This window comes from Phanerochaete carnosa (assembly GCF_000300595.1).
Source record: "Phanerochaete carnosa HHB-10118-sp unplaced genomic scaffold PHACAscaffold_12, whole genome shotgun sequence".
Taxonomy (NCBI): domain Eukaryota; kingdom Fungi; phylum Basidiomycota; class Agaricomycetes; order Polyporales; family Phanerochaetaceae; genus Phanerochaete; species Phanerochaete carnosa.
The window spans coordinates 778576-805610 of record NW_006767639.1 but is presented as its reverse complement, the minus strand read 5'-3'; the positions used below and the strand labels follow the sequence as shown (position 1 = coordinate 805610).

General features: G+C 54.7%; 11 protein-coding genes across 11 annotated transcripts; 6 read left to right on the top strand and 5 right to left on the bottom strand.

Annotated features, from left to right (window-relative positions):
- The first annotated feature begins 102 nt into the window (after positions 1–102).
- Positions 103–737, top strand: PHACADRAFT_264749 (uncharacterized protein). Its single transcript, XM_007401299.1, has 4 exons — positions 103–191; positions 252–309; positions 360–469; positions 526–737. The coding sequence occupies exons 1-4, from the start codon at positions 165–167 to the stop codon at positions 640–642; spliced, it is 312 nt and encodes a 103-aa protein (XP_007401361.1). The 5' UTR covers positions 103–164; the 3' UTR covers positions 643–737.
- Positions 738–1025: 288 nt separating this feature from the next.
- PHACADRAFT_201014 (uncharacterized protein) lies at positions 1026–2011 on the top strand (the record flags this gene model as incomplete). Its single annotated transcript, XM_007401298.1, has 2 exons — positions 1026–1910; positions 1967–2011. 2 exons carry the CDS (start codon positions 1026–1028, stop codon positions 2009–2011), a joined length of 930 nt encoding a protein of 309 aa, XP_007401360.1.
- A 141-nt stretch (positions 2012–2152) lies between these two features.
- On the bottom strand, positions 2153–3704 carry PHACADRAFT_32993 (uncharacterized protein; the record flags this gene model as incomplete). Its single annotated transcript, XM_007401044.1, has 6 exons — positions 2153–2545; positions 2605–2797; positions 2852–3173; positions 3224–3446; positions 3490–3568; positions 3622–3704. The coding sequence occupies 6 exons, from the start codon at positions 3702–3704 to the stop codon at positions 2153–2155; spliced, it is 1293 nt and encodes a 430-aa protein (XP_007401106.1).
- Positions 3705–3938: 234 nt separating this feature from the next.
- On the top strand, positions 3939–6306 carry PHACADRAFT_166739 (uncharacterized protein; the record flags this gene model as incomplete). Its single annotated transcript, XM_007401297.1, has 12 exons — positions 3939–4169; positions 4245–4414; positions 4472–4548; positions 4587–4591; positions 4620–4787; positions 4845–4906; positions 4962–5138; positions 5190–5324; positions 5373–5374; positions 5499–5953; positions 6007–6241; positions 6266–6306. The coding sequence occupies 12 exons, from the start codon at positions 3939–3941 to the stop codon at positions 6304–6306; spliced, it is 1758 nt and encodes a 585-aa protein (XP_007401359.1).
- Positions 6307–8797: 2491 nt separating this feature from the next.
- Positions 8798–9363, top strand: PHACADRAFT_153590 (uncharacterized protein). Its single transcript, XM_007401296.1, has one exon. It carries the CDS (start codon positions 9026–9028, stop codon positions 9329–9331), a length of 306 nt encoding a protein of 101 aa, XP_007401358.1. The 5' UTR covers positions 8798–9025; the 3' UTR covers positions 9332–9363.
- A 538-nt stretch (positions 9364–9901) lies between these two features.
- On the bottom strand, positions 9902–13646 carry PHACADRAFT_213919 (uncharacterized protein). The gene is made up of 8 exons (XM_007401295.1): positions 13419–13646; positions 13282–13367; positions 13147–13230; positions 12832–13091; positions 12406–12784; positions 12290–12351; positions 12136–12236; positions 9902–12083 (listed from the first exon to the last, which is right to left on the bottom strand). The coding sequence occupies exons 1-8, from the start codon at positions 13543–13545 to the stop codon at positions 10864–10866; spliced, it is 2319 nt and encodes a 772-aa protein (XP_007401357.1). The 5' UTR covers positions 13546–13646; the 3' UTR covers positions 9902–10863.
- Positions 13647–14316: 670 nt separating this feature from the next.
- PHACADRAFT_153587 (uncharacterized protein) lies at positions 14317–15291 on the top strand (the record flags this gene model as incomplete). The annotated part of the gene is made up of 2 exons (XM_007401294.1): positions 14317–14399; positions 14466–15291. The coding sequence occupies 2 exons, from the start codon at positions 14317–14319 to the stop codon at positions 15283–15285; spliced, it is 903 nt and encodes a 300-aa protein (XP_007401356.1). The 3' UTR covers positions 15286–15291.
- A 239-nt stretch (positions 15292–15530) lies between these two features.
- PHACADRAFT_264743 (uncharacterized protein) lies at positions 15531–15909 on the bottom strand (the record flags this gene model as incomplete). The annotated part of the gene is made up of 2 exons (XM_007401293.1): positions 15531–15803; positions 15903–15909. 2 exons carry the CDS (start codon positions 15907–15909, stop codon positions 15643–15645), a joined length of 168 nt encoding a protein of 55 aa, XP_007401355.1. The 3' UTR covers positions 15531–15642.
- A 1046-nt stretch (positions 15910–16955) lies between these two features.
- Positions 16956–20244, bottom strand: PHACADRAFT_105881 (uncharacterized protein; the record flags this gene model as incomplete). Its single annotated transcript, XM_007401292.1, has 9 exons — positions 16956–18594; positions 18649–18794; positions 18847–19005; positions 19056–19207; positions 19258–19369; positions 19417–19775; positions 19829–19958; positions 20020–20118; positions 20176–20244. 9 exons carry the CDS (start codon positions 20242–20244, stop codon positions 16956–16958), a joined length of 2865 nt encoding a protein of 954 aa, XP_007401354.1.
- A 1268-nt stretch (positions 20245–21512) lies between these two features.
- Positions 21513–22919, top strand: PHACADRAFT_201008 (uncharacterized protein; the record flags this gene model as incomplete). The annotated part of the gene is made up of 4 exons (XM_007401291.1): positions 21513–21682; positions 21741–22122; positions 22178–22447; positions 22500–22919. 4 exons carry the CDS (start codon positions 21513–21515, stop codon positions 22917–22919), a joined length of 1242 nt encoding a protein of 413 aa, XP_007401353.1.
- A 100-nt stretch (positions 22920–23019) lies between these two features.
- On the bottom strand, positions 23020–25714 carry PHACADRAFT_264735 (uncharacterized protein). Its single transcript, XM_007401290.1, has 12 exons — positions 25489–25714; positions 25420–25431; positions 25301–25363; positions 25221–25249; positions 25040–25161; positions 24879–24909; positions 24790–24820; positions 24627–24725; positions 24423–24577; positions 24296–24373; positions 24014–24247; positions 23020–23962 (listed from the first exon to the last, which is right to left on the bottom strand). Exons 1-12 carry the CDS (start codon positions 25557–25559, stop codon positions 23145–23147), a joined length of 1743 nt encoding a protein of 580 aa, XP_007401352.1. The 5' UTR covers positions 25560–25714; the 3' UTR covers positions 23020–23144.
- Positions 25715–27035: the final 1321 nt, after the last annotated feature.

Genomic DNA, 27035 nt, shown 5'->3' with positions numbered 1-27035 from the left:
TTGATCGTCACTAAACAGCAAGTCACGTGCAGCGTGGCCGGCCCCGCGAGCGCCAGCCATATAAGAGCAGCCCTCATCTTGCTCTGTGACTACACTCACCCTCGCCCTTCCGCACAAACCTCTCAACACCCGTCTCTTCGCTTTAATCGGCTACAAAACCAAATATGTCTGGCCGTGGCAAAGGTGGCAAGGTTTGTACAGCTGGCCTTAAGTGTCTTCGACCTACAACTTACTCTTGATTAACCCTCTAGGGTCTCGGAAAGGGCGGTGCCAAGCGTCATCGTAAGATTCTTCGTGACAACATCCAGGGTAAATCGGCCTTCAGCAATCCCCTAGATGCCTCTTAACGTCTTCTATAGGTATCACCAAGCCCGCCATTCGCCGTCTTGCCCGTCGTGGCGGTGTCAAGCGTATCTCCGGCCTCATTTACGAGGAGACCCGTGGTGTTCTCAAGATCTTCCTCGAGAACGTCAGTCTAGCTGCTTGGCTGCTTTACGTGTTTCCGTACTTATCTCTCAATTCCAGGTCATCCGTGACTCCGTAACATACACTGAGCACGCTAAGCGCAAGACTGTCACTGCTCTCGATGTCGTTTATGCTCTTAAGCGATCGGGGCGCACTCTCTACGGTTTCGGCGCATAGATGTTTCGTCTTTGACTTTTTTCTCTGGCTATCTTTATTGTGTTACTGTAAAGTATAATGTACACTATTTTCTATCCTCTGTCCATGCCAAGATCCTTTCACTGGAGCGTTCCGATTGTCCGAGATAGGAGCCGCGCCCTCTTCGCGGACAGGGCCGAATGATCATCTCCGCTAAACTCAGAAACTCAGGCAAGTGACTCACTCGCCCGTTCTTGGGGGCGGCAGGTACACGTCTCTCATCTTCGCATTCCAACGTCATCTTCAGGATTGCCGCTGGAGAGCACGCTGGATGGCTGCGTACGTTGTACGGCACCATAAGGCCGCTCGCCGCAATATATAAGAGCCTCCCCTTTGCTTTCTATTGGTCCTACCAGCACACCACCATGGACAGCAGCACGTTGACCTGCACTCCGAGGCGTCGCCGGACGACCATCGCCGAACTCCCGAACGAGCTCCTCTTTGCCATCTTCCCTCTTCTGCCTCTCAAACCACTCATCGCCGCCAAGAATGTCTGCCAACACTGGCGCATGCTTGTGCACGAGTCGCATCTGAGCCCCGCACGCCGCAAGCTGCTCGACCTCTTCGAGCAAATCGTCGCCGAGGCCCCACGTGACGCACAACGCCCACGCGTCTCGCAGTGCTACTGCGACAGCGACCGCGAGGAGTACCTGGCCTTCCTCACCCGGAGCGCGAGCGCGCCCGAGGAGTTCGTCGCCTGGGTCCGCGAGTGGCCCGCCTGGGGCGTCTTCGGCTGGCTTTGGCCCGGCCTCGACGAGAACAAGCGCCGTCCCGCGCACGCGCTTAGGCGGCCGCTCCTCGAGCTCGCCGCGCTCGGCGGCGTCGGCGGCTTTGGCCTTGGCGCGTACGGCTGGAGCGAGCCCATCTCGGTCGCGAAGCCGCACGTCAAGTGCATCACGTTCTCTGGTGGCTGCTCGCCGTTCGAGCCGGGCGTCATCCTCCGTGTGACGAAGGTCGTCCCCGTCGAGTTCGCGGGCATAGGCATCCAGACGACCGGATTCATGACTGAGGGCGACGGGATGGAGGTGGAGGCAGGGATCGAGCTGATCGTGCTCTGCTTCGGAGGCGGCAACCGGGCTTTGATTCTGGACGGCAAAAATGGGGGCGAAGAGCTGAAGGGCTTGGTATACCAAGTCGTGGAGGGCTACACGTTGGAGGAACGGACGGTCTGCGCAAAGACGTGGATCGAATATCTGCGAAAGCACCTCATGATTCCGCACCCTGCAAAGCCCCCAGTCAAGTTTCATGCAGTGAGTATCCACTGGTTAACTCCACAGCGGAACATGTCGCTGATTCCATCTCGCAGGAACAGCCAACGACTGAGCTTTTCGCCTTAATTGAGCCTTTCTAATTCCTAGCGGTATCTTACCCTTCGAAAATTTGCTGCACCTCAGAAGGTGCTCGCCCCGAAAGACATTTTATCTAATCATCTGTTGTAATATCGCCATGTACGTAGGTTCATAATGTACACTTAATGCACTCCTATGCCCAATTACGTCAGTTCTTCGATCTGGGGCTTCGCTTCCCTCGTCTGTTCTGTTACAGCCTCCGACGCAGGGATCTTATCTAAGTCTTCTTCACGTTCGACAAGCCGTGCGCGTGCCATTGCCTCGTCCGCCAGCGCGATGAGAATGTATGCCGGCGTTGAGACGATTCGCGCAGCGTAGAAGGCGAGCTTCGCCGATACTGCGCTGGGAACGCTGGAAGCCGACGAACGCTGGAAGAGTGCCGAGAGGTCGGAGATCGCGCAGAGGGCGTTCGCGCTTGGATGGTCGGCGAAGGACTCTGTCGGCCCCGATGAGGCGATAGGCACCACCGTGGAGGGGCGCATGAGCTTCGCTACGTCCCGCATGAGAAGAGCAAATAATGCCGGAGTCATGCTTCCCTGTTAAGCATACTGCTCAGCTCAGGCGGTACCGATTAGAATTGCAATGAAATGCTTACCGGTTCGAAGCGTGACCACAGGTGCGTAATCAGCCCTGATAGGCTCGGGAGAACCGTCCTTGACTTGCGGTCTGTGAGGAACGGCACGAGGCGAGAGAAAAACTGACGGGCTTCGTAATGTTCAGGGTCGCCAGGGGAAATCGATGCCAGTGGCGACGTCGACAAATAGCGAGTTACATAAGCGTAGGTTACTCTGTCAAGATATGCATCAGCCGCGGCTAGACAGTCAGAGAGAGATCGGGCTTACAAAGTGGCAAAGATGTTGTAGAGTAGCGATGGTCCCATCGACGCAGCGCCAGCTGACGCATTGAGCGCGGCGTGCGGGATGCTCGTTATTTCCGGCCGCACACCATAGCGCGCACCTTTAGTGCCGCGTTGATGGGCATCCGAGGCCAGTCCAGATAGGTCGGACGGCCGCTCCCACCACGGCTCTTCAATCTGCTTCTCAAGCTCTTCACTCGTGAGCAGCTGCTGGGCTAGATCGCTGGACGGGTCGTTCAGCGCTTTGAGAAATTTATCCTGCTGAGCCGGGCTCAGTGCGGACCAGATCTCTTCGTGTGAGGCATTTTCTGTGTGCTTCTTTCAGCCCATTGACCGTGATGGGAGATATGAAGCTTACCAAGGTCCATCGACTCAAGCTTTGACGCAAGATCGTCATCTTCCTCATCGGAGTCGCTATCGCCAAGGGGGGCTTGATCATCATTTAATGCATCTTCTTCAAAGCGCTTTAGTAGCTCCATCATCTTTTGTCTTTCCTCTGCCGTCTTGGAGGGAGTGGTATGGATATCGGTCTCCACCTCCTTTCGATAGAACGCTTCGGAGCAGTCTGCATGAGTCTTTGTCTGTGGTAAAAGATGTGACAGCTGGTAGCAAAAAATAGCTTACTGGTGATCGAAAGCACTGCAGAGAGCAGTACAGCAGGTTACACTTCGGGCAAGTATACCTCGAGAACTGCCTCCGACATCTGTGATGAGTCAAGTTAGTTTCGCCACTTGGAGACCCAGCTGAGGGACGTACATTCCACACGGTACACTGCTGGTACTCTCAGAGCCTTTAGAGTAGTCTGAAGGGGTGATAATTGTCTGAGAGTCTGCAGACATACCTGCTTTCGTTGAGGTACGATGCGTTTCAGGCGAACTTAGTGAGCATCCAAATCTGGCAGCTTGCTCTTTCACGTGACTTAAGCGCCCGAAGCGCGATCTGAAATCTCAAAAAGTCGCCGTGTGCGTCTGCCTAGCACCCTTCCCCCACTCGCCTCTGCTGCTCGGTTTTCGGTCTTGGCTATCTCATGACAATCTAGACGACAATAAAATATAGAGCGGAGAGTTATAAGCATGCCGGACGCACGACTCGTCGATTCGAAAGCGTCCTTCGCTTCATTCTCAAACGTACTGGACGCTCGGCTCCTCCGCGCTCTCGCAGACCTCGGATTCGCCAGACCCACTCTCGTCCAATCAAAAGCGATACCACTTGCATTGGAGAACCGGGACATTCTTGCTAGAGCGCGTACGGGCAGTGGCAAGACGGCTGCGTATTGCATACCGGTCGTGCAAAAGATCTTGAATGTCAAATCAGTGAGTCCTGCTTCTGCGCTCCCTCGGTTGTCACCAACATGGGCTGCCAAGCTCATGCCATGGTAGAACACTGCTGCGTCAAGCTCAGATTCGCAGAGCACTCGCGCTCTCATCCTTGTACCCACCCGCGAGCTCTCTGAGCAAATCTCTGCGCACCTGCGGGGTCTTGTCACTTACTGCGACAAAGAGGTCACGATTGCAAACGTCTCCTCAGGGACTACACATCATTTACAACGGTGTGTTCTGTTACATGTGAGTATGTGCGACGCAAAGCTCACACTACTACTTCCAAGGACACTACTCTCGGACAAGCCGGACATCGTAGTCGCTACTCCTTCCAAAGCCCTCGCTCTCTTGCAATCCAAGGCAAGTCCCCCCTTGACTACACCGTGGAATAGATCCTGATAGATACTGTAGGCGCTGTTCCTGAACGCACTCGAGACCCTTGTCATCGATGAAGCCGACCTCATTCTCTCATACGGTCACGACGAAGACGTCAGGCAGATTTTCAGCAGCGGGTATTTGCCGAAGGTCTATCAGTCGTTCCTGATGAGTGCGACTATGACGGATGATGTGGAGCAGCTGAAGGGCCTTGCGCTGAGGAGTCCAGTGAGTGGATATTGGTCACCCTGCAGTGATGCAACCCATCAAACTCCGCTACATTAGGTGATCCTGAAGCTTGAGGAAGACGAGGACGAAGCCGCGAACTTGACCCAATATTCCGTTCGGTATGTCTAAGACGGCAAGACTTGAACTGAGCTTATTTCTAACTTGGAGTTGCAGATGCTCAGAAGTCGACAAGTTCCTCTTGATATATGTGATCCTAAAGTTGAGGCTCATCAAAGGAAAATGTATCATCTTCGTTAACGACGTCGACCGGTGTTACCGCTTGAAGCTCTTCCTCGAACAATTCTCCATAAAAAGCTGCGTCCTGAATTCCGAGTTACCACTGAACTCGAGGTAAGGAGTATCTTGTCTATTAGTAGTTGCAAGCTTAAGAATGAATTTCAGATACCACGTCGTCCAGGAGTTCAACAAAGGTGTATATGAATACATCATCGCTTCGGACGAGAGTATCAAGAAGGGTGAGCAAGACGTTGAGTCCGAAGAGGAAGATGCTGCTGAAACGAAAGACGATAACTGTGAGTAGTGGCCCGCCATGCGAGCAATACTCAGGCTCACGGTGGTATCCAGTCGTCACTACGCAACGGGATGAACCTGACAGCGGAGCCGACGGTGATGTGTCTGAGAATGTTCTAAGCCGGTCTGAGGCGGGCCCGTCAAATCTGAAGCGCAAGTGTCCATCGACTCCGCCTCCAGAATCCAAATCCCGTAAGCGAAAACATCGTCACAAGGGTGAAGGCGACAAGGAATACGGCGTTACACGTGGCGTCGACTTCGTTGATGTCTCGTGTGTCGTCAACTTTGACCTTCCGCCGTCATCACGCTCCTACACACATCGAGTCGGACGGACGGCGCGCGCAGGCCGCTCGGGCATGTCGCTGTCCTTCGTTGTACCAGAAAAGGAGTGGGGCAAGAACAAGGTTGTTGGCTGCGTGGAGAGCACGAAGAAGGACGAGAAGATTTCTGCGCGGATTGAGGCCGAGCAGGCCGCGCGGGGGAGTAAGATCAAGGAGTACAAGTTTGACATGAAGCAGGTCGAGGCGTTCCGGTATCGTATGGAAGACGCTCTCCGTGCTGTCACGAGAAGCGCAGTCCGGGAGGCGAGGATCAAGGAGCTGAAGACGGAGATCTTGAACTCTGACAAGCTCAAGGTATACCTCTCGCTCTCTGGTGTTCTGATTGTTGTTCGCTGACCTGTTCGCAGGCACACTTCGAGGACAATCCTCTTGACCTCGAGTATCTCCGCCACGACAAGCCGCTGCATCCTGCTCGTGTTCAGTCGCACATGAAGCACGTACCTAAGTACATGCTACCGAAAATTGCTCCAGTAGCAGGCGCAGAGGCTCCAGCTGACAGCGTTGCGCAAGATGTCGGGTTCGTTCCGTTCAAGAAGGGTGGCGACAGAGGGCGTGGGCGGGGAAGAGGAAGAGGAAGAGGTGGTAGAGGGGGAAGCAGTGGCATAGGGAAGAAAAAATCTGACCCGCTGAAGAAGTTCGGTCGATAAGTCGATGTTGATTTCGCGAACTAGTACTGTTTGCACCTTATAGTGGCCGACTTCAGGTTCCAGAGCGCTCGCCTTTGTGGCGCTGATCTCATCAATATCGAGTATAAGTTGCTGTCGACTGCCAGCCGACTTATCGGGGTTGGCTTGGACGACTGTCTTTAGTCCCGCCACTACATACGTCTAATCATTGACAGAGCACCCAGTTTCCAAGAAGAAATTGTGCCAGTGCTTTGAGGCAGCCCATGCAAGACATGAACAAAAGATCCAGGCACTGCTGGAGCACTGAATCTCGACACCAGGGTTGAAAGTCGGCACTTTGAAATCGCAATGCATTGAACTAAGACCTGGGTTCGGGCTACCCTGCGCTGAGAGTGTCGCTTGACGCATCGGCCATCATCCACTTTTCCTATGGCGAGTCATCATGTCCTCTTTTGGGAAAATAAGCGCTGTAGTAGAAAAGGTGCGCCAGCTCCCAGAAACGCCACGCTCTGCTTCACGCCCACAATACAAGTTATGCCATCCTGGCACATGTGAGTCATATATTTGTGTGGCCGTGGGCGGATGCAGCACTGATGACATGCTCAGAGCTGATATAGACAGCCGGGAGGTCTATGTGCATGGCCATGGCACGAAGCTCATAGAGTTCTTCTGGAGGACAGGGATCGCTGGTATGGCCGATCTTCTCTGGGTCTCTCCAGCCGCTTTGGCTGGATGGGTTCAAGACATCTGGTACGTGGCAACGATTAGCTTAGTGCAAGGTATCCCCTAACCCTTTTGGCACTGATATGCAGGCCTCTTCCTGTAATCAATGGTTCCGCTCAACGCCCTCGGGCTCATGCATCAAAGTTGCTGAATGAAGCGACTGTGTTGTATTCTCCGAAGCAGAGAATACGATGTCCCGTCCACGGCGATGACTGCGAGTCCAGGAGCTCGCGAATTCTGAACGCCCCCACCATCAGGAAGCAGCGTCTGACTACGTAGCGAGGGCGCTTGCTACCCTGAGCCACCGCATCTGCCCTTGTCGGGTAGCGCACGCGTAGAGGCTCAGGAGTGCCTGGTAGTACCCAGCGGCAGCGCACACATTTTAGGGGCCACTACGGTATGCCAGAAATTATATATTGGTTATTCAAGCTACAATGTGCAAATTTGTATGCGGGACACACACCTATGTCATTACTGGACTAAAGTTAGATTAATGCACCGAAGAGCAGCACTCCAAGGCAAACTCGTGTGGATGTTCAAGCTCAAGCTCAAGAGGCGTCTGCCGAAGTACAAAGACGTCTGCCCTAAAGTGTTGGATGATGGCGCGACAGACAAAGGTAAGCGCTCGAACATCTCGTCGTCCCAGCTTCCACATCAGCCCATGGTAATGCAGCTCGACCATCTCTTCGGTATGCTGCCGAGACTATAGCCGTCACTGACTCTCCGCCTTCCCTGGGACTCTGGAAGAACAGACAAGAGCTGGCTGTGGTAGTCGAAGCTCGCGATATTCCCGGACCCCAAGCATACTGCTACCGACATGCCGCGTTACCATCGGCGGAGCAAGCAAGAAAAATGACAGTGCGCCCTAGGGCCGTGCCCTGTCTCGCTGAGTAAGGAGCTTGTGGACTGCGCGGTAAGCATCACGAACTGCAAGCGGCTGCGGAGGGCCGGGTTGTCCTTTGCCATTATATTCTTTCTTTAGCCAACATATCACTGATTTTTGGACCTATCAGGCTAGCATGTGCACATGCTAGACTCGGATACAGGTGGACGCGGACAGCAGGGTTATACAGGTGGCAGACAAGGTAAGTATTCTCTCTGCACGACTTGGCTATTACTGAGCTAATTTTGCACTAGCTCATAGAAATCCGGCTATGCTGATCTCTCCACCATGTCCCTCATAACTATCAAGTCCAATGCCGCTTCCCAGGCTGAGTAGGGTGACCACCGCTGAAGAGCCTGGTACTTAGGTGTGAGTACTGCCTTCTCTGTTGTTACCATGAATAGCTCTAACTCATGCTGCAGATGTACTCTTATGCTTACTGTTTATGCTGCCAAAGTTGTGATGAGTATATGACTATGAGAGGGAGGTGTAGCATACCAACATGTACCTAACATAATATATGTTTAAATATATGTTTTCCCTCATTAACATCTATGGTGCGATTGTGTGCGCCGCGCCCCCGAAAGTGGTAACAATCTACTTGCACCTACAAACAAGCTACTGCCATACTGCGGTGAACTACTGAGCAAAGGCGGGTAGCTACTGGTGCCACGGAGGCGCAGCGAGAGCCACAGAGGGCTGCCGAATCGGGTACCATTCTACCAGTCTACCAGAACCCCGCAGCACCTGAAGCGCTGTGTGGCGCTGGCGTTTTTCCCTGATGTCACTGCGGCAAGAGACTCATCGACGAGACAGAAATGGATCGCATCCGGAAAGCTGTCAACCCATTTGAAGATTTCGCGCAGAAGCTCGTTCGCCAAAGTGCCCGGATTTGTCGCCAAAATCATCGTCAAACAGAAGAAGCAATCGCAAAATTTCAAAGGAAGCTTCTACGACTTCGTTGCGAAGACATATAAGGAACAACGCATCTCGCGCAAGGGGAGGTGGCACGATGTCATCACAGACCTTGAGAAGCGGTCAGAGCTAGCCGGTCTGTCCGCCACTGACCGCTGCCAATTCAACGAGTTCGTCGCGTACCTCAAAATACTCTCCACGAGCCAGAGTCGCAAGAAAATGGAGAAGTCTGCCGTCCTCTGCAACTTATCGCAGCACAAATACGTTCGCGGCAGCGCAGTGCAGGAGAAGTTTGAACGCCACCGGTTGTCGATCAGTCATCTCCTGCTCGCCCACATCTGCTGGTCCACGGAGCCAGTATCACAAATGAAGGACGCTACTTGTTCGGTAACGCGCAGCCCTTGGGTAGGCAGCAGGTTCGAGATTACGACAATGGACAAGCTTCGGCCTGATATCGAGTGGAAGGACGTTACTGAAGCGGCGATGGAGCGTCTCACTGATTTGTGGGAGGGCACCGATCAGTGAATGGTTTGGGCTTTTCTCAGATGCAGGTGTCTGGAAACTCAGGATAATTGTCGACTAGCGCTTCATGTGTCGTCTGACAATTGCGTTCAATATAACGGTTTGGACTCTTCGGTTCTCTTCAGGAGGTTCAATTTGACGCATACGACGTGCCATAATAAATCACCTTCGCACCCACACTGAGTCACCTTGCCCCTTTTCGTAGAGGAACTGGCGCCCAAACTATGCATATAACAAGCATCCATCGCGGACAAGGATTTAGCTCGACTTTCGCCTTTCGACCAGACTCAACTGTTGTCGAAAATGGGACAGTATTTTGAGCTGTAAGCGTTGCATTAGTATGGCGGTCAATTATACAATGTTCACACCGCTTTAGTGTGGATATTGATGCTAGGGAAGAGTATGACCACGGCGGAGGCATGAAACTAGGAGAGTTCTTCTGGAGCCACAGCATTGGTCGCCTTGCTCAGCTCCTTACCTGCATGCCATCCCCATGCGCCGGCCTAGGCTCAGCTATCTGGTAAGGTGCTTTACGTAGATGCGGTCTGCCATATGTGCTGATCGGCCAATAATGCCACATTAATGCAGGCCACGCTCAGAGCCAGATGCTCCGACAAATCCCCGAAGGGGATCCTCGAGGCTGCTCTCGCTCGCAGACGAGCTCATCCTCGAGATCTTCAGCAAGATCACCCGTCTGCCTGATGCCGTCCGCCTCGCTCTGGCTCACGACGCGCTCGGCAGCATCGGCGGGGACAGGATCTGCGAGCTGCTCGCGGCCGAGCTCGCCCCTTGGGCCGGGCACCATCTCATCTGCTTCGGCGACTACGCCGAGGACAACGACTTCCCGCCGTCTATTCAGGGCCTCGTCTACGAGCAGCTAGGCGTCAGCCGGGAGTCTGTCGACCCGAACGCGTGCTCCTCAGACTTCTCTGTCCTCACCTTCGACACCTACAGGCGCCGCCGCACCTCGTCGCTCGGCCAGTGGTACTCCGTCATCTCGAACCTCAACCGGGTCTTCGAGTCCATGAGGCTCTCGAAGGCTGACAGAAAGAGGTATCGTAGGCTCGTTGACGGCTTGGAGTCGCTGTCTGTCAACGAGACGTACACGAACGAGGCGAACCTCGTTCTTTGCAACCTCTCGAGACACGAGTACGTGCGCGGGAGCGAGGTGGAGCAGATGTTCCGCGGCGAGCTGTATCTTGGCCATGTTCTCCTATCGCAGATCGGCTGGTCGGCAGACCCATCGACAAGCATGGGATGGTCGTCGCATCAGTCACTCACCAGAGGCAAGTGGGCGGGTGACATGTTCGAGGTCGTCAAACCCGACGAGATGAGGCCCGGGATTGAATGGAAAGACGTCACAGGAGAGTCCATAGCCCATCTTGGCGAGCTCTGGAGCGAAGAGGACTACTAAGTTGTTGCACGCAGCATAACACAAAATGAGTCTCTTCAGAGGGTATACCGATCCGCTGTTAGTATAGAGTGGTAGGGCTACATGTGTCAATGTATGCCACAACAATTACCGGAATCATAAATTACGATCTAGTGTTGATCCTCGCCGAAATCGTTTCCAACCGTCCAGTGATACCAAGGATATCCTGCATCAGCTTTTCGTGCCGATGCTGCAAATCGTCCAGCACGTCATACGAGAGTGTCTCGGTGACCTTGACGGATTCTTTGGTATCGTGTATAGGCTGAGCTGGCTCGACAAGCGGAGCCGGAGATAATGGTCTTCTGTCACCTCGTGTAGCACTCTGAGGCTGTCTTGGAGGCCGCACCAGATCGATTAACGTAGCTGCTGACGGGTGAGCCTTGCCATTCGTGTTGGGAGTGCCCCGGGGCCCGGGTTGCAGGCCGTTGAAATTTGTGGTGGTAGGCGTCTGGCTCCTCTTAGACAACATTGACATTGCGGAGCCGGGTCGAGGACTTGGACTTGGACTCGGCGGAGCCTCAGACTCCGTCTCTCCATCCGTGTCGGACGGTATGAATAAATCGACACCACCGGAGGACGCTGCAGACGCAGATAGCGCAAACGACAACGTGCCGATACCGGATTCGGACGTCGTCGTCGTGGGGTCCATGCGATACGAGACTCCGCTGTCGCCGTTCACGACCATGACCGACCGATCGAAGCGGAGTTCCTTCAGCGTGGACGAACGCGAGCGAGCGCTACCGGAGGTCAAAATCCGAGGCTTCCTGCCACTTTCCAGCACCTTTTTGCGGGCGGACATGCCGACACAGTTAACGAGTTGCTTCAAGGCTTCCCGGTCCGAGACTGCTCTTCGTTGCACAGTGCGTTTGGCTGTGCTCGGACGAGGCAGAGACCGGAAAGGCGTCAGACCGCTCGGGCGCATAGGCGTCAATGGAAAGCGCTGGGGAGTAGCCTGAACAGGCGCAATTTTCGACACCAAGGGCGTGAATGGCTGCCGCACAAGACGTGGAGTCTGCGCAATCGGAGGGACTGGCGCTAAGTTGGGTTCAGCACCGTCAAATGCATCAGTTGAAGGACCCCAGGAGAAGCCAATGAATGAGGCTACCGAGGGTTCCCGTAGTATTGACTTGTTGGTCTGTTGAGTACGTCCCGGAGTCGGTAGTAACAAGGAGCCAACCGCAGCGGAGAGAGGGGAAGAATGGAAAAATGCAGAGAAAGCAAATGCCCTAGAGTCTGAAGCATTGCCCGCTGCCTCCTCTCCCTCCCCGGGGAGCGGAGTCGCATACGTGAACTGGGGCAAGTGGAGCCCCTCCGGTTTGTGCCCTATGGCGGTTGTGAGTACTTGTTCCGGACGATGGCTGTATCAATTTCTTACGATTGTGTAGATCATCCCACTTCATGTCTTGGAAAAATGAATGTGTCATGATTTCTTCCACTGATGTTCGTCCGAGACGCAGCTCTGCGCTGCTGAGCAGCCTACTCGCTATTATCAAGCCTTCCGTATCGTTTGCAAGAGATATTCCGCTCACCTGCTAATAAGATCTCGTAGCTCGGCAGATACTGCGATCTTAGAGCTGAATCGCAAACTATGCTAAGACATCGCAGTCAGACGTCATGACATTTAGTAGCAGGCGTACGGGCTTACCCGATGGTCTATAATTTTTATATATGTCTGACGAATCTCGGTAGCAAAGAAGGGTGCAACACCGTATGCCATCTCGTACAGCATGGCGCCGAAGCTCCACCAGTCGGTCTCGCGACCGTACCCTCCGGGCTCGTGCTCAGATATCGATGACATGTTCTCCGGATTATCTGACATCTCCAGAGCAACCAAGGCTTCCTCGTGGCACTGCAGAATTTCTGGGGAGATGTAGTCACACGTGCCACACGGGACGAGACAGTACCGCTTGGGAACAAGCTGGCCGCCGTCGTCATTAGGAGGAAGAAGCGGAGCCGCTGAGCCGAAGTCGATAAGCTGGACATGGGAGCTCGCAGTGAGCACGAAGTTATGCGGCTTGATGTCTCTGCCAACTATGAGCAGTGATTGTTACAGCTCGATGAGTGAACGTACCGATGCACAAATCCTTGCGAGTGGCACCAGTGGATTGCGCTGACAATCTGCGGCGTCCACCAAGCAATGTCGCTCTCGAGCACGCGACTATCATGCGGGCTCGACTCCATGACATCCCAGAGGGTACCGCCCTCTGCATAGTCCATTACGAGGTTTAGGTGCGTTGGGGACTGAAATGCGCATAGCAAGTGTGGAGCCCAGCGTGTCTCGCTCTTCAATGCGCGAAGCAGTATGTCGCGTTCTGTCTGAGGGCTACATTGCTGCGTGAGAATTTGATTAGCCTTTTCGGAGCTTCATACGAACGGCCCGACACACATCTTGGGTCTTCACGGCAAACTTCTTCTCGACGGACTTGCGAATGTACGTCTTGCCGTTGAGCTTGCATGTGACCACATCAATCTATGGAGTATCGTGAGTGCTGAAGGTGGTGCATATGGGAGACAACGTTACCACGCCATACTGGCCGAACTCCAGTGTTCCGAGAACACCCAAGTCCTTGTCCCCAAACCTTGATTCTTCAATCTGGGTTGTCCGGGCTGCAGTCCATTTGAGCACATTTTCTGCAGTAAGTTGGTGATGATACTTACAAGTCTTACCGATGACAGTTTGTCCATGCAGAATACGGTCCAGGGCCAGCGACTTGGCGTCTTCGTCGCCGTCGTCGTTCAGCAGACTGTTCAAGCGCGTCTTGCGTTTCCGCCATGAGCCAGACATTCATCAGTGGATAGGCTCAGAAGAGGGGAGTCACGAGTCGTCCGGAATGATGTGGTTGTGATGTGCAAGCAGATCGTGGTCGTGGTTCATACATGATGCGTGATTCCGTGCCAACGACCAGCGTCTGGAGTTCGCCGAGTCCCGCCTCATTGCTCCATTTGGAATGCGTCGGTGACGGGCGGCTGCGCCACGCGTCTTCAGGCGTAATAATTCCGTCCAATCTACCGCGCGTTCTTCACGATGTGCACCGGCCTCGACGATGAAGAGAGATCCTTAGACTCCGAGAGGTGCTTTGAAACAAGTACGGCACATAGCGTGGCGCCACACGGATGTCTAGACTTGGATCGTGGGAATTTGGAATGTCCCGCATGAGTTGGAGCCCCTCTCTCTTCTTTCGACCACCACGTCTTCAGCGTCGCAAACAAGCTCTCTCACTCTGAATAGCTACTCTCGCATTATCTGACGCCCTTCGTCAATCCAGTTACCGTATCATGAACGTCTGGAACGCACAGTTCGTTAATGTCGGGCACCAGCCTCAAAACACCGGTCCACAGTTCCCGAGCTGGATGGTCAAAAGAGGATGGAGCATGTACGCATCTCCTGCAGCAACATACTGCCATCGTTTCACTAACGCCAGCTCTCTTCCATAGTATCAACATCGACAAACGGGAGTACGTCCTCTTTTCGATCCCTCCATCGGGACCGGAACGGAGATTACCTGCGCCTGCCTGGCTCGGGGATCTCGATACCAGTGCACCCCAGCCAGAGCACATGCTGAGTCTGGGTTGCGAATTCAACGATTGTGTGTGGCCTCTGACAGAGCCTGTTATGATGCCACTAGAAGAAATGCTCCCGTGAGTGTGGTATTCCTAGCTACGCCTTTCCGCCTACTAAATGCATCATATATGGTGGCCCGGAAGCAAGCGAAAGTTAAACAGCCGACAGCCTCGCCTCCAAATGGGAAAACTGGACGTCGCCCGAGGCATACTTTCGATGCCAGTCGACGTCAAGCTGCTGATCTTCGACGCCATCGAAAACCTCCGGGACGCTACGGCGCTCTGTCTGACGAACTCCGACCTCCTGCAGGTGGGACAGAGGCGGGTCGAGCGGCTCAGTTTGCAGAAATGGTCCACATGGTCTGGAGACCGCATCATAGGCTTGCCTGGGCAACACGACCGGCACTTCTGGGCTAACCCCCGCCCCAGCTGTCTTGAGGCCGACAGTGACCTGGCGGCAGAGGTTGAGGCCTGCGGTGGGTTTGCGTCGTACCTCGAACAGTACAAGCCCCTGCAGCGCATCCGCTGCCCGCCGTCCATCCGCGAGGTCACGCACGACAGCAAGCAGTTTGACTGGCCGCGGTTCGGCGGCGTCAGCGTCAGCCACTACCCGCTCGACGTCCCCTGGGTCATATGCAACCTGTCAAAGCGCGAATACGTCCGCATGCCGCTGATTAACCTGGAAGAGGGTACAGTTGGCCCGAAGCGCGAGTCAGACAGCCTGTGGTGCAAGCGGTCCTCCCTGACCCTGTCTGTGGGAAGGTCGGTGCCCGACAGAATCTGCTGCGGTAGCGATTTGGAAGGCTCATGGGCGGGCGATCGCATGGCGATATCCACTCTTAACACTGCAAGTGGCAAGTACGAGGATTGGGCTGAGTGGAAGGACGTTACAGGTCGACAGGATCCCATGAATACGAATGCCACTAGACCATGGAGCTCTCAAGTGGCCGTGCGGCTGCTCTAGATGTCAAAAAAAAACTATCGGGGATTGTTCCCTAGATGTAACATTGAGTAATAGTAGTCGTTTTGCAAAATTGTATCGCCGATGACTCATCTAGCGGTAGCGGCATCATCAGCGGTAGCGGCAACGCGGCTGTAAAAAAGCTGGGATCAATAGTGAAGCTGAATGTTGGCAGATGGTTAAGTTGCCGTACGCAGGCTCTCAGAATGCACTTGCGAATAGGCGAAAAGACGGGTCCCTCACTTGGTGCCTATAGCGCTCGTCGTCCTCTCGACGGTGGCTACTTGGTCAAGAACCGCACGGCGATGAAATGCTCAGTTCAAAACAATATACAATAGCAGCCAGAGGCCCGATGGAAATTCATCGATGCTTCTTGCTGTACCGTAGTTCCGCCACCCCTGCATCCTCTATCTTGCGCGCGAATCTCTCGTATGCAGCCTGGTATCGCACTACATCACCGCTCTGGGCGCGAGGGTCCACTCCGTCGTAATCCTTGACGGCCGTCTGCGTTTTGTCAGGGTCTCTTTGATTACAGAGTTCAGAGCCATGACTTCTTTGTTGAACGAGCGAAGCACATCTTCGTTTGCTCGAGCATCCTGCGGAGGAGAGTGCTCAATTACGCGGCATCCTGCTACCCAGTGAAACATCGTCATCGACTCACCTTGACTCTCTCGACGATCATAGACAGCCCCTTCGCTGTATAAGGCAGAGCCGGTACCGGAACAAGCTCGAGTACGTTCTCCGCCAACTCGTAAAAAGGGTGTCGCATTATCGAGCGCCAGGTCAACAAGCTTAGCACAGCGACCACCACGAGCGGAGACGGCGACGTTTGTGTGTAATTCGACATCGGGGTTTGAAGATTGCGGCGATTCCGACTGGTCGGCATAGCGTACAAGAGCCAAAGTCTGAGATTAAAGACGGCAGACTGAGATATAAGGTCTGAAGTCTGACCTTTGAGGAGGAGAGCAAGGAGTTTCGGGCGCAGCATTAGGGCACAAGCCCGAGAAACGCGCCTACCTCATGGCAGACGTCAAGCTCCCCGCATTGCCAAAGGTATTGTGATCTTCCTCGAGCTTAACAGCATCCCGAAAAACCTGTGGCAGATCCCGCGATGCCGGACATGAGGCCTGAGGGATCGCGAGGTTGATTCATATCAGTCAACTAACCACGGTCGATGGCGCATAGGGAAAGGGTAGCTCGGCCCGCCGGCATGCCAGTGACGGTCTACGGCAAGAGTAGAGCGCGTGAGGATTCAGGATGCCAGCGTCAACAATTCTACCACGCCACAATATGCTTGCCGCCACCACAGCACTAGGGAAGACTAAGTGTTTCCTTCTACATCCCGAGAAAAGAAGAAAGAGAGAAACACGATATATACATGACCAAAGAAACGAAGGGGTAATGATCGTGAGACTGGATAGCTTGCGCGTAACTGGAGGGGTGGCCTACCAATTAGCAGAATGTAGGAAAGGCTCCGGGAAACAGCGACTGAGATAAGCAAGCGCGGAACAATGGGGTAATGAGTGACGATATACAGACGTGAAGACGTTGTTCCAGAGACAGACTAAAGAAGAAACGAGCACAAGCAGACCGAGACAGTAATCACGACACAAGAAAAGGAAACGTGAGTGAACGAAACCGATGATGGTAAGAAAGGCGAAAGAAGGAAGGCACTAGATCAGAGACTGCTGCTGTCCACTTTGCTGCTGCTGAGTGCCAGCCGACCCTGCGGAGAGCCCAAAGTTCCCTCCGGCGCCAAACAGGTTCTGGTTCGGTCCGCCCGTGAACCCGGTCGGCTGCGACGACATGCCACCGAAGGCGTTACCCGCCGGCGCTGCATTCAGCCCGCCAAACGGCGCGCCCGTTGTGTTCGGCGACAGCGAAAACATCGTCGCCCGGAAGGGGTTCGCTACGCCGGCCGCGCCGGTCATCTGCGGCCGCAGGCCGACACCGGGCGACTTGCCCGCCAGCCCGGTGGGCTGCGAGTTCAGGAATGAGCTGCTGCCGAGCGACGCTGCCGGGTTGTGTTTCGACTGCCCGCCGAGGTCCGGTGTCGTCGGTGCTGACTGCGGGATGGGCGGCAGCGAGTCGAGGAGCTGCGCGCCGAACGATGACGACGGCTTGAACGGCTTGATACCCCCGAAGCCGGTCTTCTGCGGCTGCAATGCACCGGTGCCTGTTGAGGTCGCGCCTGTCGGCTGGCTGGACAGAGACGAGAAGGCGTAAGTAGAGAAACTTGAGCCTGTTGGGGAAGTGGTAGAGCCAAGGCCGAACGAAGGTGCAGGTGATGTGTTGGTGTCCGGGCTGCTGCTGCTGCTCCCGAGAGCAAATGACGACGCAACGTTAGAGATGAGGGTGCCGTTCTGTCCTGCGAACCCGGTCTGTTGAGGCTGCAACGCTGTAGGTGATATCTGACCGTTTGCTTGCGGCTGCTGGGGCTGGGAGAAGCCACTTGCTAGCTCGAACAGGGTGGGCACCTTTGGCACAGGCGGCGCAGGGGCCACTGGCTGCCCAAATGGATTCCGCGAACCCGTCTGGTGTGTCCTTAGTGGTGGCGGGTTCGAGCCTGACAGGTGGCCGCTCAGCGGTACAGACGCTGATCGTGGAAGGGCATGAGCCGAAGATGTCGATGACGCTGGTTGTGCAAGAGGCGATGCGAGATTCGACGTATTGTTAGCAAAGGAGGGGAACGGATTTGTTGATGACGCCAAGTTCGACTGCGACGTAAAGGGCTGTTGATTGCCTAGTGACAACGTAGAGGTGAAGTTGGGGAAAGGATTCGAGCTCGGCTGTTGCTGTTGCTGGCTAAGCCCCGGGAACGGATTCGAGCCCGTTGGTTGCCCAACACCAGGGAATGGGTTAGGAGACTGCTGCTGACCGCCGAACGCATTGGTCTGGGGGAAAGGGTTCGCAGATCCCGTCTGGAAAGGCAGTTGAGGTTGCGCCTGCTGTGGTTGTTGCTGCAAACCAAATGGCGACCCTGCCGGCATTCCTGTTGTCTGAGGAAAGAGCGTACTCTGTCGGAAGGGGTTCGCACCAGTCGTTTGAGGTAGCAAGAACCCGGCTTGTTGAGGCTGAATAAACCCGGTTTGCTGAGATTGTACAAGCCCGCCAAATGGCTGCTGTGTTTGCTGCTGCTGACCAAACGGATTCATGCCAGTCTGCTGGGTCGGGACAAAGCCAGTTGGCTGCATCTGAACTTGTTGCTGAGGAGCGGCGAACGGTTGTGCAGCTCCGAACTGTTGCTGGGCAAGCTGTTGCTGGAACGGGTTGAATGCAGCTTGCTGTTGGAGATACGCTGCTGGTGTTGGACTGCGGATGTGTGAATCAGTGAGCCCGCAGGCGTCCGATGAACAATGATCGTACCTTCCCGCCTGCGCGTTGAACATTTGTTGCTGCTCCCCCTCAATAGAAGAGAAGAAATCGATCATTGCTTGGTTACTAGCAGGTCTCGACTCCACTGAGGGTGGTGGCGATGAGGTACTAGGAGCATTGCCGGTCTCCCGTTTCGACTCTGGCACTGGGACTGGCGTTCAGAACTTTTGCAATTACAAAGAACCAAACTGCCGACATACCCTTCTCAGCCGGCTTTGGCGCTGACCTAACCCCGTTCCTTGCATCCCGGTCTGCAATCTCCTTGTTTGATTTGTACTCAATCCGGTTCTGCTCAAAGTTGGGATCGTTCAGATACTCCTCCAACGCTCCTGCGAGCGAGACAGGGGCCTAAACGAGAGATCAGTCAATTTTTCGAGCAGAAATGGGAGGGTACTGACATGTCTGAGGTTGGGGATGGGAACGTTCAACAGGTTCTGCAGCTTCTTCGCTACCCCGAGAAACTCAACCACTTTTTCTGTCTCATTACAGAAATGTCGATATATGCTAAGAGCGTCCCTTGCATCGATTTTCGACATCTCGAAGTAGTGTTCTGCGAGACAGTCAGCAGTGGCACGTATACCGAGAGGAAGCATTATTCACCTAGAACATTGATTACGCCTTCATTACATGCTTGGAATAGGATAAGAAGGTCTTTGACGAGCATTCGCAGTGCCGTAATGTTGAGCTCATCTTCAAGGTTGTCCAGATAGAACTGGGAGCAGATTAGCCAGCTTCAGAAGAGTGAGTGGGCCGGCGCACCCTGCACTCCACGAGTGCATCGATCATCTTCTGCACAGTCTTCGTCTCTCTCAGCAACCCCTTCTCGACTGTCATCACCCGCAACTTCCTTCCCGCTATCGTCTGACTCCTCTGCGGCAGCGACGATGATGGCTGTGACCCTAAGTCGTCACTCAAACGCCCCTTCCTGCGTCCAAACCGCCTTCCCGCCCGCTCCTCCTGATCCTGCCACCTGTCCTCTTCGATTGCCGCGGAGTTTCGCATGTCCCGGTTTGTCTCCGACTGGACTCGTATGGCGTCATGTTTCAGGTCCCGGTACGCCTTGATTCTGGTGTCCAGATAGATAGCGTAGCTCTGCAGGTTCTGTGGTGCGTGGTAACCTGGACCGAGCCATGATGGAGTCGAGCATGACGGTAGAGTCGAGGGTACTCACCTTCCCAATGCGCCCCGGCAGATATGTTTTTCAAGCGAAGGATATCGGAAGAGCTGAGATAGGAGAGGACATTGTCGGTTGCACCATTCCGAATCATGGTGTGCAGGACGATGAGGGCCTTGAATACGACCTGTTGGTCGCCACCTCTCGATTAGCGGATCCCATGCAACATTAAGTGCTGCTGCGCGTACAATGGCGTTGGGTTCCCGGAAGCGCGGCATGAGAGCCCTGCAGACATCATGTACGGCGCCATCTTCAGACCAGGTCGCGGCGATGATTGGGTCGAGGTACTGCGTAGAAGGGTCGCAACGAAGACACGAGGCGGAAGGATGGAGCTATCGACACACCTTCGGCTTCGGCGGAGCCGCCTTCGGCTTACAGGCGAGCTTAACAACCTTGTCGTAGCTCGTAGACATCGTAGGAGGACCAGACGGCCTGAGATGGAGGAGATTAATAGAGAATGAGAGATATAAAGCCCGGTGGGCTGAGGTGGTGGGACGAGAGCCGCGGCGGCACGCTTTCCGCTTACCGTTTTCGGCTGTTCCCGGTCGCTGAGCCTGAGCTTCTTGTTGCCTGCCAGAATTGCCTGGCCTGTATCTTCTCGAAGTCGTCGATCCTTCGTCCGTATGCTTGAGGGTGAGGATTGTTGAACGTGTAGTACGGGACTGAGCCCCTGTCATGCCTGGTGAGCGTACTCAGAGCCATTGGTCACTGTCGGCCAAGGCGTGCGTCTGACATCTGCCCGCCCAAGCCGCTACTATATACTCGCCCCTCGCCCCTCTGACATAGCCCGCGTGTTTCATGCATACCCGTCTCTATCATAAGGCTTATGCAACCTCTTTACACCGTACTCTGCGTCGATTCGATCCGCCGCCGTCGGGCCTGAATGCGCAGCCACTTGTCAAGTTTCGAGTCAGCAGGCGGACCTCAGCTAATTCTTATCGCCCGAAGCCGTAGCTCCGTCAATGCATGCACACTCTGCGTCGCCTCCATTTCCGTCTATGTGCTCGTATAGGAGACCGGACATCTCTGGGCCCGTCGCGAATGAAGGAGGCAGCTATTCTTGGGCGGCGCTGGTGCGTGAGGCCGGGCTGACGTACGTTCAGGTCACTTTGGTCATACTACAGCCTACATCAGCCTGTATCTTACTTTTGCATATAGTGCGCGCATACCTTGGACTTCCCGAGATACATCCCGATATACACCTGATGCTTGTCTCTCAACGAACCCAAAGGGCGAGAACACGGCGAGAACATGAGTTAACGCAACCTCCTGCAGCCTGCGATAGGACTATTTCACCACTGTTTGCGAAATACGACGCTTGCGACTGGGAATACTCTCGAATAGTGGCCAAAGTTGCAAAATTTGTGCGGAGCGTACTAATGCATGGGTACTTGAAAATGCTGGCTTGGCCGCCATGCAAGGTCTTTGTGGCACAAGTTGCGAGGTCCTCCTTGAAGCAAAGATGGCGATCGGCATAGCGTTTCGACAACCTGGCTGGCACGCTAAGCAGCGCCTCGTATGGACAAGGTCCGGCATAGGGCTGGTTGCCGGACAGACATAATCACCGAAGCGGTTGACAGAGGCTGGCAGCCCAGATGTCCGGTTATACGGGGTCAGGTCAATGTGCAGGTTGTGTACCTGCCTCCACCACCAGTCTTTGCACTCATTTCTCTCACGAACGATGTTGACCATCGCCTTTGTCGTATCCGTGCTTTGTCTTTGCACGGCTGCGTCTCCTGCCACCTTCGAGAAGCACACGGTCACGGTTCCCATGATCAGACGCGGCGCGCCTTCGAGCACCGGGTCCGTAAACATGTCAGACTTGCAAGCACGAGTCGACGCCTTGGTCCTGTGAGTGATCTCAACTTGACAACGGCATCATCCGTTCCGGTGCTGACTTTACCTACAGTAAATACGAAAGCGGCATCTACGCCTACGCTCAAAATACTGGGTCCAACCCCCCTTTCAGCCCATCGTCTGGCCGCCGCTCTAGCGTAAGACGTGCATATACCTCCGAGGAGCTCACAGACGAGGAGGGCGGCGCGCTATGGCAGGGCCTCGTCACCGTCGGCAGCCCTACGCAGACCTTCACCGTCAACTTTGACACTGGCTTTGGCGATGTCGTGCTACCGGGGACGGCCTGCACCTCGGCCTGCAAAGGGCGGACGCAATACAATCCCATCGCGAGCAAAAGCGCTGTCGACCGACGCGAGGCGTTTAAGTGGACCAGTCCCGATGGTGACATGAGCGGGCGGGTGTACGGCGACGTCGTCGGAGTCACTGGTCTTCAGGTCAGCCGCCCTGTCATTCTATACCTTGTATCTCTTATTAACCGCATATATCCAGGTATCTAACCAGACACTGGCCGTGGCGAGCTCCTACACACCTGACTTCTCCGCGTCGCTACTCCCAGCAGATGGCGTGCTTGGGCTGGCCTTCCCTTCTGTATCCCGCCTCAACACCTCGCCTTTCATCCAGTCACTAGTCGACCAAGGCCAGATATCCGCTCCTGTTTTCGCGTTCAAATTCGCAGACGACGGATCAGAACTGACATTAGGCGGAACGAACAATAACCTATACACCGGCGGCTTCACCTACGTGCCGGTCGAGACCAAGGTCTGCATTCCCATTCCTCCATCTCTTCCTCAGATGCTGACCCGCCTGCCAGTCGTTCTGGAACGTCCGCCTCGACGGCATTTCTATTAACGGCACGCTGACGCTGGGGAGCAGCCCGAGCATGATCGACACGGCCACCGTGCTGCTCCTCGCCCCGGCTGCGGACGCGCACACGCTCTACGCCGCGATCCCGGGGAGCAAGCCTGCGCGTACGCCCGCCGGCGACCAGATCTACACGTACCCGTGCGCATCCGCGACGACGCTCAGTCTCATTTTCAACGGCAAGGCCTTCAAAATTCCACCCGCGCTGTTCAGCTTGGGACGCGTGCAGGGACAGGACGGCATGTGCGTCGGCGCCGTCGCGGGTTCAGAGCGGGTTTCGTTTTGGGTGGTCGGCGAGTCATTTTTGCAGACAGTGTACACGTCCTTTGATATGAGCAAGAGTCGTGTTGGTTTCGCGGCTCTCAGGTAGATGGTTCTCTACCGATACCCAAGTGTGTCCCCAAATATACCCATTCTCGAATATACCCATTTCCCTCTTCTTGAGGCTCAGCTTGAGCACGCTCAATTCCGTTCGGCAAAAACACCATTTGAATACACTCTACGCCAGCGTAAAATAGATGATTTTATATATACACAAGTCCCCGAGCAGCATAAGCGGAACAGCACGAACACCACCTCAAATTTAACCAAACCCCTACTGCCTCCGCTCGGGCAGGCTCGGCACAGGCGGCGCACTCGGCGGTGGCGAGAAGAAACCACTCGCAGTGATGCCCATGGCCTCGACACCCGAACCGCTGCTCTTCTTCGTCGTGCCCCTCCCGATCGCGATCGAGCTCTTCCGCGAGCCCGCGCCCGCCTTCTCGATGCTGATCAGGGAGCGCGCCGAGCGTCCGACCGTGGCGTGCCCGTTGCCCGAGGCGGCGGTGTGCACGCTCGGCACGTTCGGCTGCTTGCGCTGCCGCGGCTTGTACGTGCTGTAGGGCATTGCCTGGCTGGCGGGCATCCAAGCGCTTGGCGGAGACGCGGCGTACTGTGCGGGCGCCTGTGCCTGCTGCTGCTGCGTGCGCGCGTTCGCGCTGGGGCCGAGCGGCATGACGAGCATCGCGTCGTCGATGTCCTCGTCGTCGTCAATCATGCTGTCGCGCTTGTACGACTGCGACGACTGAAACGAGGGCGAGAGTGCGATGTCACGCGAGGAGGAATCTCCGATGATCACCTCGTGTGCATCCTGTTCTCCGGCTGGCAAGGCCTCCGCGCGGTCCCGAACGTCATCGAAAATCTCGTAGTAACGCTCGATACAGAGTTGGACGACCTGGCCGAGGGTGGTCTTGCCCTCAGAGTTCGGGAAGGGTCGGTTTGAAGGAGCCGGCGACTGGCCGTCCGGGATTTGGCAAAGACTGATGTCTAGCATCGGGTTCTTGCCCTTGAGGAGATTAGGCGAGATGACGAGGGCGAGATTGAACGCATTCATGCGGTTATGCTCGGCCCGCATCGAGACCTCGTGTAATAAGTCTTCGCGAATCGTCAATATCGAGGGGCTGTCCAACTGACAGAACTACTCACGAATGACGTGGTTCAAGAGGATTTGTGCGCAGGGGGGCAGCTGCGGCAGCAGGATTTCACGTACATGAATGACTGCTGCCATGTCTGTCAGGTCTACTGATGGTGTCGGGCATTGTGTAATGGTAGGATACAGGCTCTCAGGGAAGACGGGTTCTGGTAAGTCACGCAGGTACTTCTTAAGCAGCACTGCCGCGAGGTGTGGGTCGCCGAAGTTGCTCAGCGAGACGACGTGTCCTGACACAGGTTAGATGAAGCTAAGCGAGATGGAATGAGGGGAACTACCTCGGTCGTATGCTTGTTGAACTTGCTTGAGCACCGCCGAGCTTGGTGATCGTCGAAACAGGCCTTCGTCCTGGAGGCCTTGAAGCACAGTCAGTAGAAGCCTTGAAGAATACAGGGGATCGCGCACCTGTCTCCCGAAGGTACTCTATGCAATCTTTCACCACTCTCGGTATCCCGCCTTTCTCACCATCGAACCCCATGAGGTCCTCGAGCGGAACACCGAATAGATCTGCCCTTTGCGGCACAGGCATGCGAATCTGTTGCTCGTGCTTCAGATTTTCTCTGTGCGATGGTCAGCGTCAGCGTAGGCTGATCCTTCAAGATGCCTTACTGGTAAACGGCAGGAGGTATGTCAATTTGGGTGATGGGGATCTGGAACGCAAGCTCGCTGAGCGTGTTGACATACGTGATCTTGCGAAAGAACTTGGGGCTGCAGAAGGAGAATGGCGCGGATTTACGATCAAGTCGAGGTTGGAGGGAGACGAGTGGCGCACCTGATGATCGCTCCCGCCAGCGAGAACAACACTGTTCTCGTTTTAATTAGTAAGACAGGTTTTCTGCGCGAGACCATCTCGACACAGACTCTTTGTAAAGAAGTTGGAGTGTACAATGAGCTGAAGGAGGGAGTTGACGGTCAGAGAAATAGCTTCCATATATGTAGGTGAAAGAAAAGGCCGTGTATGGAAGTGCGGCGTGTGGCCACGACCGACCAACAGTGAATTTTGATAGGTGGAAGAGACCCACCAGACGCTTCAGGTTCTTGCGATACTTCCTGCTCAGGCTCCTATATGCCTTCCACACCCAGTCCCACCCAGGCCTATGGCGTCCCCCCGCAGCAAAGAAGACAACTGTGTAATCAGACTCCACTATTGCATCCGACAGCATTAGCACTACTCAACGTCAGACACAACACATTCAACTTCACCATAGAGGTCCAGATAGGCCATAATCCGGCTGGCATATCAATTATAAGCGCAAGAGGTTTTGGTATTGCTTGGGTCGTACCTTAATAGCAGATCGTAATCCACCTCTTTAGGATCCGGAAGGGCAGATGCACTCATCACGACCCTTCATTTCGTCCCAATCTTCAGACCTGGACGAATGGTAGATATAACGATACATACATTGGTCGTGTTCTGCGTACCTAGCGTGGTTCGTCAAGCGTAAAGACATCCGTATAAGGAATGACTGACTCATAGTCCACACCAGCCTGGAAGATGACCTTGCTCAAGATTTCTTGCAGTTTGTCCTCGGAAAAGCCCATGGTCTGCCCATCGTACGTGTTTCTTCTCCGGGGGATAGGGGGGATGAACGACCGTCGCTGCGGCACAGATGCGCTGGCCCCGTCGTCGGACGTAGGCGAGAAGGGCCCGCGCGTTGAGGCTAGCGCTGTAAGCCGTTGCTTCAAATTGAAATGCTTGGGAGGCATGAGGTCGAGATTGGAGAACAGGTCACAGGCCAGAGCTAAAGTGAGCCTTTATGATGTCTCCGAAGCGAAGCGTTTCCAAGGCGTGGTGCCGGCTGCAACCGAGATGATGCACGACGTTCTTGAACCGCGCAGCCGCACAAGTCAAATATCAGTATGAATGTTCGGTGGCTGTAGTCCTGGAGTCGGCTAGAGGGGGAGTACGAGGAGAAATGCGCGGAAGAGGACGGTTGCAAGGCCCGAGGTAGGCCTACCTGCGCTACCCAATCAGCATTGTGGCGTTCCCGATGAGGTATGCATTTCCCACGCGTACAATCGCTCGCGCGAAAGCCGTGAAGCTTGCGAGGCCACAAGTCCTCTGTTATTACGCTGTAGAATCAAGAAGTTCTGCCAGTGCCTACTAGTATAGTAGTTCAGGATTCTGACATTTACTACTGCTACATTCTCCATCTGAGGTGTCATGACTGAAGCTCCTGTCAATACCGGAGCAAGCACACTGCTCATACATACATAATATCTTTACGCACGAGATGAGCACACCGGGCCAGTCTTTGCGAGCCCACTTCTACTATAAAGCACGAATATCCAGCATCGTGTAGATATCTCTCAGTCAAATAAATTCTTGCCGTCAACTCTTCCAAACCAAGATCCTGGTGGAAGGAAGTCGATGTCAATAAGCGCATAGAACAAGAGCGATTGCTCTCTTATCATCAGAGCTTCTTGCTTCATGTCTTCTATAATACTAACCACGTGAGCAGCAAGTAGCTGTACCCCAGAAGCTGTAATACAAATGTAGACATGAATTACAGTGGATACGATGGATTCTTTTCGCCCTGACCACAGCACCAGCACCAGCGCTGGCATGTAGTGCGTCTCGACGGAGGGACGTGCAATAGCACCACACGGGACAGCTTTCACTGCAGCTTAATGTAGAAGCGACCAGTCAATTTGCGTGAGCTTTGAACTTAAAGCTAAAGGCTGATTATATGCGGTTAGCAGACAGCCGATGGTGAACTCGCTGTGTATCGCAAGACCACCACCCCGGTCTTTCAGTGATCTCGGAGCAAAGAGTTCGTAGCTCGTTTCTAGCAGAATTCTCCCACTTCGCTGGCTCTCATGGCAGTACCGTGCCCTGAAACGAGGGTGTAATCGACTCCCGTATCTCCTCAACCACCCCACGGCTCGAGGCGTGCCGTTGGCTCGGCCAGTCGGCAGGAGAGAAGAGTCCATCTCCGCTTGAGCTTAGAGGAGCTCTAGATAGAGTCTGATTGAAACATGGAGGTTTTTGCTGTGTCAGGGCTAAAAATGCGCGAC

Excerpts from the sequence above, each read along its gene's own strand:
- PHACADRAFT_213919 (XM_007401295.1), bottom strand. The coding sequence starts at position 13,545 with ATGTCTGGCTCATGGCGGAAACGCAAGACGCGCTTGAACAGTCTGCTG. Across the intron at positions 13,368-13,418 it reads AACTGTCATCGGTAAGACTT|CCCGGACAACCCAGATTGAA; the intron begins GTAAGTATCATC and ends AATGGACTGCAG. Across the intron at positions 13,092-13,146 it reads TTGCCGTGAAGACCCAAGAT|CAATGTAGCCCTCAGACAGA; the intron begins GTGTGTCGGGCC and ends ATTCTCACGCAG.
- PHACADRAFT_264749 (XM_007401299.1), top strand. The coding sequence starts at position 165 with ATGTCTGGCCGTGGCAAAGGTGGCAAG. Across the intron at positions 192-251 it reads GCCGTGGCAAAGGTGGCAAG|GGTCTCGGAAAGGGCGGTGC; the intron begins GTTTGTACAGCT and ends TTAACCCTCTAG. Across the intron at positions 470-525 it reads TCAAGATCTTCCTCGAGAAC|GTCATCCGTGACTCCGTAAC; the intron begins GTCAGTCTAGCT and ends TCTCAATTCCAG.
- PHACADRAFT_153590 (XM_007401296.1), top strand. The coding sequence starts at position 9,026 with ATGGAGAAGTCTGCCGTCCTCTGCAACTTATCGCAGCACAAATACGTT.
- PHACADRAFT_264735 (XM_007401290.1), bottom strand. The coding sequence starts at position 25,559 with ATGGGCTTTTCCGAGGACAAACTGCAAGAAATCTTGAGCAAGGTCATC. Across the intron at positions 25,162-25,220 it reads GGCCTATCTGGACCTCTATG|TGGAGTCTGATTACACAGTT; the intron begins GTGAAGTTGAAT and ends CGGATGCAATAG. Across the intron at positions 24,821-24,878 it reads CTCCAACTTCTTTACAAAGA|TGTTGTTCTCGCTGGCGGGA; the intron begins GTCTGTGTCGAG and ends AAACGAGAACAG.